Source organism: Talpa europaea (assembly GCF_964194135.1).
Source record: "Talpa europaea genome assembly, chromosome: 6".
In the NCBI taxonomy this organism is placed as follows: Eukaryota; Metazoa; Chordata; class Mammalia; order Eulipotyphla; family Talpidae; genus Talpa; species Talpa europaea.
The window spans coordinates 17,933,081-17,943,899 of record NC_140072.1 but is presented as its reverse complement, the minus strand read 5'-3'; the positions used below and the strand labels follow the sequence as shown (position 1 = coordinate 17,943,899).

The 10,819-nt window shown below is 45.7% G+C and overlaps 1 protein-coding gene across 3 annotated transcripts in view; it reads left to right on the top strand.

Moving 5' to 3' along the window:
* Positions 1–570: 570 nt before the first annotated feature.
* The window catches only part of MEMO1 (mediator of cell motility 1), a gene marked incomplete at its 5' end in the record, with an annotated part of 81,295 nt that continues 71,046 nt past the window's right edge, over positions 571–10,819 (top strand). For all 3 annotated transcript variants that reach the window (XM_084235262.1, XM_084235260.1, XM_084235259.1), the window contains one exon: positions 571–631. In XM_084235262.1, coding sequence (XP_084091388.1) covers positions 571–631 — 61 coding nt within the window. The remainder of the gene's footprint in view (positions 632–10,819) is intronic.

The window sequence follows — 10,819 nt, the reverse complement described above, 5'->3', positions numbered from 1 at the left end:
GATGCCGCCGGGCCGGCCCGGGCTGCGCCGCTAGCCTCGCCGCGCGGCCGGGGGAGGAGCGGGGCGGGGCGGGGCGGGCCGGCGGCGGCGGCGGCGGGAGGGCCCGGCCGGGTGGGTGCGGGGCGCCCGCGGGCGGCGGGCGGCGGGCGGCGGGCGGCGGGGGAGGGGCGGCGCGGTCACGGGGTGGGGTCGGCGGCGGCGGCGCGGGGAGCCGCGGGGGGAGGGGCCGCGGGGGCGGCGCGCGGATCCCGCCCCGGCCGGAGCGGCGGCGACTCCGGGGTCCGGGCTTTCCGGGCTTCGGCGGCGCCGCCGCGGGCCGCGTCTTCCGGCGGCCGCCGGAGTCTGAGGTGATTGTTGCCGCCGCCGCCGCCGCCCCGGCTGCCATCTCCGCCTCCTCCCGGGCCGCCGCCTCCTCCTCTTCCTCCTCCTCCTGGGCCGGGCCGCTCCCCTCCCCGCCGCCGCCTCCTCCTGGGCCGGGCCCGCGGCGCCTCGTCCCCTCGCGGAGCCGCTCCCGCCGCCCCGCCGCCCCCTCATTCATCCCCGTGCACCATAGGCGGCACCGGCGCCAAGATGTCCAACCGAGTGGTCTGCCGCGAAGCCAGCCACGCCGGCAGCTGGTACACCGCCTCAGGTAGGGCCGCGCCCCGGGCGCCCGGCCGCCGCGCCGACCGCGTGGGGAGGGAGCGGGCCCGGGCCCGGGCCCGGCGCGGCCGCCTCCCCCGCCGGGCGGCACCTCCCGCCGGCGCCCGGAGTCGGGCGACGCGGAGAGCGGACGCCTCGGCCGCCGGCGCCCTCGCGCGGGGCCGGGCCGCGGAGAGACGCGGCCCGGGCCCGGGCCGGCCGGCGCGCGCCCCCGGCCCCGGGAGCGGGCGGCTGACCGCGGCCACCCCCGCGAGCGCGGCGCGCCCGGCCCCGCCGCCCCCCGCCCGGCGCCCCCCCGCCTCCCGAGCGCTCCTCCCGGCCGGGGTGCGCGCCCGGCCCGCGCGCCCCCTCGGGGAGGAAGTCCGGGCCCGCGGCTCGGCGCTGCCGGTTCCGGGAGGCTGCGCGCCCCTCACCTTCCAGGTGCGCCGCCGCCGGGGCGGAGCCGGGGGCGCCCGGGCGCGGGGCCCGCGAGGGGACGGCTCCGGCCGGCCGGGCAGCCGTGGGTGTCGCGGGGGGAGGAAGAATCGCGCCGCAGAGGCTCGGGAGTTGGCCTCCCAACTCTTTTGTCAGCGTGTTCATTGTTGCTGTCATTCTCCGAGGGGCCGCTGGAAATGGCACCAGCGCTTTGCCCAGCAGCCTCCCCCGTCTGTGGTCACCCCAACACCGAGCTGGGGCCGGAACGGCCGGACGAGTGGGTGCAGGTGTGGAGCCGGTGGGGTCTTTGGCCACGGTCTAAAAACATTCGCGTTCTGTATGTCAGAAAAGTGCAGGGACTTTCCCAGTGATAAGGCTCTGGTTGGAACGACTGTTTTCTGGGATTATTTTCAGGAGGCACATTTCTGGTAAGTTAACAAAGAAAGTTCCATTGTGATTCCCAGGAGGGTTGGCTTATCAATAACTAGACCGAAGGTTCTTGTCAATCAAATCCGGTTTCCCGGTTGCAGATAGTTGGATTGGATAAGTGACATGGTTTGTGAGAAAACAGAGATTTGGAAAAAATTCTTTTTTCTGAGGTTGCTAAACCAGCTCATTAGATACGGGTACTTCACCGACTCACTGAAGATTTGTTGTGGTTAGAGGAGTTAGAAGATGCAAAGGAATCATGATTGGATCTGCAAGCCTGACATTTAGCTCTAGTTTTGTGTTAGATTAACGACATGTAATGGTCTCTCTTCGTGCTCCTAAAATTCTTCATAAACATTTAGTCAATTCTCACAACCCGAGAATGTCAGATAAGCTTTTCTTGTTCAGCAAATGGGGATGTGCCTAAGACGGGACCAAGCAGAACAGCCATTGAGAAATGGAAGCCCCTGGCTCCTGGGTTTGTGCTTCAGTCAGTGCATTATTGATACTGTAGTAAATTTACCAGTAAGTGCTAGTTTTTTCAGGGTTGTAAATCACTAGGCTTTTTTCTGTTTTGAAGAGTTAAGAAGGATCCGTTTTTACTTTAACTGCCAGGTTTTTTTTGGGGGGGGTTGTTTCTTCTGCTTTTATTTTATTTAGAAGTGTTTCAAACTTTTTTTTTTTTTTAAAGATTCGCTTTTATTTATTTATGCATACAAGAACTGGAGTGCAGGCCAGAGGTGTGGGAGGTGAGAGGATTCACCAGAGACAGAGTGGGGAGCAGAATAGGCAGATCCACTCAAATATACTGCTGAGGGGAGCATCCCAGGAGACAGGAGAGGTCTGCTGTGTCATGTGGGTTAGCTCCTTGGCCGGGTATCAAACTCATGCCACAATGGCTGGTAATAGCTTGATAGCACCGAGACTTCAACCCTGTGCCACCACGGAGGCCCCAAACTTTTTTTTTTTTTTTTTTTTTTTTGGCATTGAAATATGGGCAAAGTAATTCTGGAGGTATTTTTGTAGAGTTTTGAACGTTCTTTGGGTAGAATATATGGCAGAGTTCACACTTTGGACTGGACAGAGACTTCTCCAGCAGTCTTCTAAAATATAAGAAGAATCCTTTAATCTAGCCCAAGTATTCTCTGAGTATAGTTATCAATAGTAAACTAAAAAGTACTGTTTTCTGAAAAATTTAGGTATATTCTTATTTCCCCAAATTCTGATTGAAATCAGTGATGATGCCGTTTTGGTAAGATGAATTGTCGCAGAGAACCTTACTGTTAAAAATACTCAGATTTGTGTGACTTTTGTGTATGTTATGTGACTTTAAACATGAGTAAAAATTAAGGATGAATTTAAGACAATTTAGTTGTAAAAGCTTACTTTGTATTTCAAAAGCAAGCCTAAGATAGGTAAACATTGACTTGGCCTAATAACTTCTATGTTTAATATCATCCCAGTCTATGTTGACAGCATTGACTGTTGGTTAAAAATCTACATGTGTTGTTACTGTTTTCCTCGTAAATGACTCCTTAACAGTGTAATAGAGAGACACACGTGCTAGGTGATTGTCATTCTGTGGTTCCTGCAGCATTCGAATTTTGTTCATAAGGTTACAGCATTGGGGCCTCCCGGGTGGTGCATCGGGTTGAGCACAGCGCTATGAAGCTGTCCCCAGGTTCGATTCCCAGTTGGCCAGGGAGAAACCTGTATGGTGCGGCAGACCTCTCCTGGCTCGCCTCCTGTCCCCTCAGCAGTGTTTTCCGACGTCTGCCTGTTCTGCTCCCTGCTCTCTGGTGAATTCTCTCACCCTTCTGCGCCTCTGGCCTGTGCCCCAATTCTTGTATAAATAAATAAATGTTTCTTTTTTATTTATTTAATAAAGATTTATTTATGCATACAAGAACTGGGGGTACAGGCCAGAGGGGTGGGGGCGGTAAGAGGATTCACCAGAGAGAGAGTGGGGAACAGAAGAGGAGGATTGACTAAAATACACTGCTGAGGGGAGCAGTGGGTGAGCCAGGAGAGGTCTGCTGCACCTTGTTGGTCACTTCCCTGGCCAGGGATCTAACTCGTGCTGCAGTGGCTGTAGGTAGCTTCATAGGTTGTGTCTTAACCCCTTGCGGCACCTGGGAGGCCCTAAGTAAATAAATCTTTTAAAAAATAGATCGCAACATTTAATTACTGATACAAGAGGTAAAATCACATTTGCTTCAATTATATAGCCAGTTCAGGGAAAAAAACAAGTGTGACATTATGATACCTATACACAAACATACATTTTCATGTTTATTTATCACTTGTTATATTCTGGATCCACTGGTAGAGAAAAGTATGTCATTCCCTACCCTAAAGGAACTTATATTTGAAGTATAAACTCAAGACAGTTAATAAATACCAGGTAAATTGAGATAGCGCATTCAGGAATTCTGAGGAGGGTGGATTCCGGTCAAGGCTTTGAAGGAAGAGTACTTAGATAGGTTTGAAGAGGAGAAAAGAATATTGGGGAACACCACGAAGATACGGAAGGAGGTGAATGTAAGTAGATCAATTTAATAAGAATGGAAGAATGGATTAGTAGGTTGGCTCTAGAGTCTAGATGCCTGTGAATGCTACGCTTCATTGGGATTGGATTTACTCAGTTGACAGGACCAGTGGAGACTTTTGTGAGTAGTGCAGTAATCTGCCTGTAGCACTTCAGGAAAACTAATCTCAGGAAGATTAACCCTCACTTTTTTACGGGTGTATAGTAGGAATCAACAAGCTAATGATGATTCATAACCCAAGTCCAGCTTGTGACCCCTCTCTCCCTCTCTCTCTTTGTTTTTTTTGGTTAAAGTTCACACGCTAAGAATGGCTTTTAATTTTTAAAGGATTTTAAAAACAAAACCCAAGAACTGTAGTTGAGACCCTCTAGGGTCCATAAAGCCTAAAATATTTTTTTACTTGGCCCTTTACAGAAAAAAATTTGCTGTGACCCTTTGTATAGTTTATTCGTTCTCAAAGTGTGGTATCTGGACCAGCAACGTAATATATCTTTACTTTGTTTCTCCACATTTGTGATAGCTTTTATTTTATTATTTTAGGCCCTTATCATCTTCTCTCAGAACAGTTTATAATTCCCTTCTAACGGCATTCTTTCTGCCCCTCCCCCCGCCCTTTCAACCCTTAAGTCCACGCTTTGCATTGCTCCCTGTATGATCTGACTACATAATTACTTTGCATAAACCTCACTGACCCATCTTGCTTTTTTGATAGTGTCATAAATCCCTCATGACTTGGCATCTTCCTGTCTGTCGGGCCGCTTCCTACCCCACCATAGTTCTTGCTTTTACCTACCCATAGGCAACATCTTTCAGCTGTTCATTGTTTCTTAAAATACACGGTGAGGTTTCTTTATCACTGTACCTTTACTCAAGCTGTTCCCTCTCTTGGAGTGTACTTTGGCTGGGATAATTTCTATTCATCTTTGAAAGACTCAGGTGTTAACACCTCCATGAAGCCTTCCTACCCTGCTGCCATGACTTCCCTTGGCTATTTTTGATGTCCCTTTGTGCTTGCATAATATTCTGTATGTACCTCTATATACATTTACCCTGTTATCTATACATGTGATCTTCTGTAAGTTTAAGAACTTGAATCCAGAGACCATGTCTTAATCATTTTGTGTACCCTTAGTACTTAGCACAAGTTTTGTATGTAGTAAATATTCAGCAGGTACTTGAATAGATGATGTTAGAGATACTCATGTTTGTTTGTTTTTTAAAAAGATTTATTTATTTATGCAATCAAGAGCTGGAGTACAGGCCAGAGATGGGGCGGGGGTGGGGGTGGGGGAATGGGGTGAGAGGATTCACCAGAGACAGAGTGGGGATCAGAACTGGCAGACTGACCAAAGTACACTGCCGAGGGGAACAGCGGGTGAGTCAGGAGCGGTCTGCTGCACCATGTGGGTTGCTCCCTGGCTGGCTGGGGATCGAACCCGTGCTGCAGAGGCTGTGGATTGCTTCATAGTGCGGTGCTTAACCCTTTGCGCCACCAGGGATGCCCTTAAAGGATAGAACATTTTTAACATCCCAGAGGTATACATTACATTTTGGTGTTTTCTGAAATTGGTGGTTTTTTTTTTTTAAAGATTTATTTATCCATACAAGAACTGGGGTGCAGGCCAGAGGTGTGGGGGGTAAGAGGATTTATCACATACAGAGTAGGGAGCAGAACAGGCAAATTGACTGAAAAACACTGCTCAGGGGAGCAGCGGGAAAGACAGGAGAGGTCTGCTGCGCCATGTGGATTAGCTCCCTGACTGGGGATTGAACTCGTGCTGCAATAGTTGTGGATAGCTTCATAGTGCTGACACTTAACCTCTTGCACAACCAGGGAGATCTCCGCCATATTTCTAAATGTATTTAATAAAATGACAGTGTTCTATAATAGTTTTACCACAAGTGCTTATTTTGTTTTAGCGTGTGCCTGGAGTTCTAGAGAGTCAAAATAAGTGTTGGTGTGTGAGAAAGTGAACGATTGACTAATAAAAATATCTTCCATTGATGAGAAAAGACTAAATTAGTTTTGATATGAACTTTTTAGATTAAAAAGTATGTTTTTTTTTCTGCACACCAGTTTTTCTTTGCATCAAGAGAAGAAAATACCATTTGATAGGCAAACTATTATGCTCTTTCTTTGATTATTTCTAGCTCTTTTTCATTTTCCTCCTTGTGCTTTCACAGTTTCCAAGTCAAAATAATTTTCCTACTTTTATGTTATGGTTTGTATTATCTGCTTTTGTATTTTTGTGCGTTTGAAAGAAAGACAAGTGAGAATATTCTTTAAATGAATTTTATTAGGTGTATTGCATATATGTATAAAATCTTTAAATCTCAAAAGGTTGTGCTACAGGTTGGTATTATTTTGTTTATGAATGTGGAAACAGTGACTCAGAGAGGTTAAGTAACTTTTTAAAGATACAATAAGTAAGTAGAAGAGCCAGTTTGATTCCAAAAATAGAGTTTAGTGTTAGGGGCAGGAAAGTATGGTGTAATCAGCTGCCTCAGACACTGAACTTTTCTGTTCCATTTCAGGTTTTTCCCAACTACTGTATATAAATTTAATTCAATCTTGTATATCACTTATGGTGTATAAAACTTATGGTATATAAAACTTATGGTGCAAAAATCTTATGACTAGTTGTAGGGTAGGTAAGACAGGCAGGTCTTCAGTCCACCCCACCCTGTTATTTTATTGATGAGAAACTTAGAGGAGGTTAAATTACCAGAGTTGTACGAGTTAGTGGTAGAACTAGGATTGAACATAGGACTTCTGACTGAAGCCTACTGCTTTTTTTTCTGTTTACAGTAAGGCTTGAGTAAGTAACAAGTTGAACTATTTGGAATCAGTATCTCTTTAATTGTCAGTTAAGTAGATAATAAAAGCATAACTAAAAACATTTGTGAATATTGGATATTATTCATATAATATAAATACTGACAAAGGAATTGGTATATTTAATTAGGCTAATCCCTTAATTTGAATTGGACCTAATAAAACTTGGCACTTTGGGAAAGAGTTTGTGATGCAGTATTGCTGCTTTAGAGACTAGGGATATAGCAGGAGGCAACACAGACAAAAATCCTTAGAGTTAACATTCTAGCTGGAGGAGACAACCGATGAATAAGATAAATAAGGAAGATATGTAGTATGCTAGAATAAAGTGCTGTGATGAATTTTAAAGCAAATAATGTAAAGCTGGCATATAAAGAATGGTAAAGGATTGGAAAGAAGTTTGCAATTTTAAATAGCATGGGAAGGGAAGACTTCGCTGAGATGACATTTGAAGATTTGATTGAAAGAACAAGCCTTGCATTAGATAATTTTAGAGGGTAGGTAATTTTAGACTGAGGGTAGAGCAAGTTCAAAGGTCCTTAGGCTAGAGCAGATTGGGAGTATTTGAGGAACAGCAGGAAGGCCATTGCAACTGGAATGAAGTGAACTGGGACTGAATAGTCAGAATGACAGAAGCAGAGGCACAAAGGTATTGTGGTCAGATGACATTTGGTCCTGACCATTATTAAGGATTTTTACTTCAGTGAGATACCTGTTGGAAGGTTTGAGCAATTGATGATGGGATCTAATTTTTTAAAAAAGATTTATTTATTTATGCATACAAGAGCTGGGGTGTAGGCCAGAGTTGCGGGGTGGGGGGGAGTGTGAGAGGATTCCCCAGAGACAGAGTGGGTAGCAGAACAGGTGGATCTACTGAAATACACTGCTGAGGGGGTAGTGGGTGAAACAGGAGAGGTCTGCTGTGCCATGTAGGTCAGCTCCCGGATCAAAGTCCTGCTGCAGTGGCTGCCAATAGCTTGATCTTGCTGAGAGTTAACCCCTTGCTGAGACTTAAACCAGGAGGCCCGATGGGTTCTAATTTAGATTTACTAAAACCACATGGCTGCTGTGTTGAGAGGAGAGTGGTAAAGGCAGTGCAGGGCCAGAACAGGGGGAGACTAAGAGGAAGGCAATAATCCAAGTAAGAGATTATGATGCCTTGGACTGAGTACTAGCAGTGGAGGTGGGTAAGAAGTGGTTGGTTACTGGACATATTTTGAAGGTAGGGTTGAAAGGATTTGCTGACATAAAGTGTGGGTGGGGGCATGAAAGAAAGTGAGGGGACGTGTCTATCTCTTAAGGTTTATCCCTGAGAAATTTTAACACTGGAATTGATGTTATCTGATATAGGTAAGACTTAAGGGAAACAAGTTTGGAGGGGGAAGGCTAGGTGCTCAGTTTTGGTTTGAAGTTTAAGATGTTTACTATATAATCAAGCAGATACATGAGTCTGGGGTTTAGTAGAGAGACCTAGACATGAGATGTAAAATTGGGAATTATCTTTATATAGATGCTATTTAAAGACCAGTAAGAATAACTGAAACAGCATGATTTCTCAATGAAATCACCAGTGGAATGAGAGTAGCTAGAAAAAAGAGGTTCAATTACTGAGACTTAGAACATTTCCAGTTTGAAGAGGCTGGAGAAATAAGGGCGTAAGGAAGATAGATTAAGCATCCTCTGAGGAGGAGAATGAGATCTTCTGGGAGGCAAATAAAGAAAGTTTATATTGATTTATTTGGATGTTTTTTCCTTTGACAAACACATTTAACTGTGTTCACAGCCATTTTAGTCTTGGCCATATTTGATGCTACTGCTAAGAGCTTGTTATTAACTGGTTGCTCAGTTTCTACTGTGGTCTTTACACAGCAGCCCAAAGAGATCTTTTAAAAATGTAAGTAAGGTAATACTCATTTCTCAAACCTTTCCACCATACTTAGAATCACATGCAAAATCTTTGGTGACATTTAGAAAGTCTTATATACTCTGACCTCTGCTTAACTTTCTGATTTCATCTCCTGCTCTTAGGTATTATCCTTTATCTTATGCTGTTTCAGCCTTTCTGACTCCTTTGTAATTTCACAAATATGTCAGGCTTATTCCTGCCTTAGGACTTTTGCATGTAATTCATAAAATTGACTAGTCTACACTGAGTATTTTTTTTTTAAAAGATTTAATTTATTCACACAAGAACTGGGGTACAGGCCAGACGTGCGGGAGGGTGAGAGGCCTCACCAAAGACATAGCGGGGAACAGAACAGGCAGACTGACTAAAATACACTGCTGAGGGGAGCAGTAGGTGAGACAGGAGAGATCTGCTACGCCATGTGGGTTGCTTCGTAGCTGGCGGGGATCGAACCAGCACTACAGAGGCTGCGGACAGCTTCACAGCACTGCGCTCAACCGCCTGTGCCACCAGGGAGGCCCCTACGCCGAGTTTTTTTTATTGATTCCCTTATTTTGTTAGTCACAATTAGGCAGAGAAATAGGAAGAGGTGTTAAAAATGGTTGGGAAAGCTTTTCCCAAAGTTTTCTGAGAAGCAGCAGTCCCTGGAGATGCCTTTACAGGAAGAGTTTATGGTCAAATAAGTTTCGGAAACGTTGCATCTGGTTTTCTCTCTTGAGTCCAGAAAACTAACAATAGACTTGTTTTATGGCTCATTACATGGTCTTGGTGAATGTTTCATGTTGCATTGAAAATAGTTCATGCTTGCTTTCATTGTAGGGCAGAATGCTCTAAATGTTAATTAGGTTAAGTTGGGTTATTGTATGTAACTCTTCTACATACCTATTGATTTTTTGTTGATTTGTTTTTCATGTGTTTTGAATCTGTTACATGGTATACATGTTTGGGATTTTGTGTGCATGATCAGTTGGCTCTTCATTATGTATATCCCTCTTTTCACCTGGCATTATGTCTTACTCTAAAGTGTTTATTATTAGTAAGGCAAATCCAGCTTTCTCATGGTTAACATATACATGTTATATATTTTACTGTTTCTGTGTCAAAGGTCACCAAGACCACCTTCAGATTTGAACATTGACTAGAAGGATTCAGAAAAGCTGTTATATTTATAGATAATGGTTTATTATAAAGAAAGGATAAAGATTAAAATTAGGAAAAGGGAAAGGTGCATGTAGTGGAGTTCAAGAGAAACTAGATGCTGAGTGTCCACTTCTCTCAGTGGAGTTGCTGGGACAGTACTTTATTTTCCCATCACTGATTTTTGACAAGTATTACCAGCTAGGGAAACTCACCTAGGTCTTGGTATTCAGGGTTAGTGGGGGGCGGTGTCAGTCATTTAGGCATGAAACACACTTATGACTGATTTTTGCTACTCAGTTTCCTGCACTCCACTCTCCTATAGAGGTCACACTGATACAGTGTGACCCAGGATACCAGGAGAACAAAAACGGGAGTCCACAACAAATCATAAATTATTTGACCAGGTCCTAGGTATACAACAACACTTTTTTTTTTTTTAAAGATTTATTTTTTTATACAAGCACTGGGTACAGTTAGAAGCGCGGGAGGGTGAGAGAATTCACCAGAGCCAGAGCGGGGAGCAGAGCAGGCAGAAGGACCGAAGTACACTGCTGAGGGGAGCAGCGGGCGGCAGGAGAGGTCTGCGCGCCATGTGGGACCCTCCTCTGGTGGCCGGGGAGCAGCCGGGGATCGAACCGGCGCCGCAGAGGCGGCGGGCAGCTTCGCGACCCAGCGCTTAACCGCTGCGCCACTGGGGAGGCCCTAAAATTGACTTTTTAACCATTTTCTAAGTTAAAAAGCATTACTCAGCATTAAGTACATTCATATTATTTGCAACGCTACAACATCTATCTTCAGACCAGTTTCCTTTTTCCCATCTGAAGGTCTGTACCCATTGAACAATGAATGACTCTTTGGCACTGCCCCCCAACAGGCCCTGACAACCACCATTTTAAATTTTTT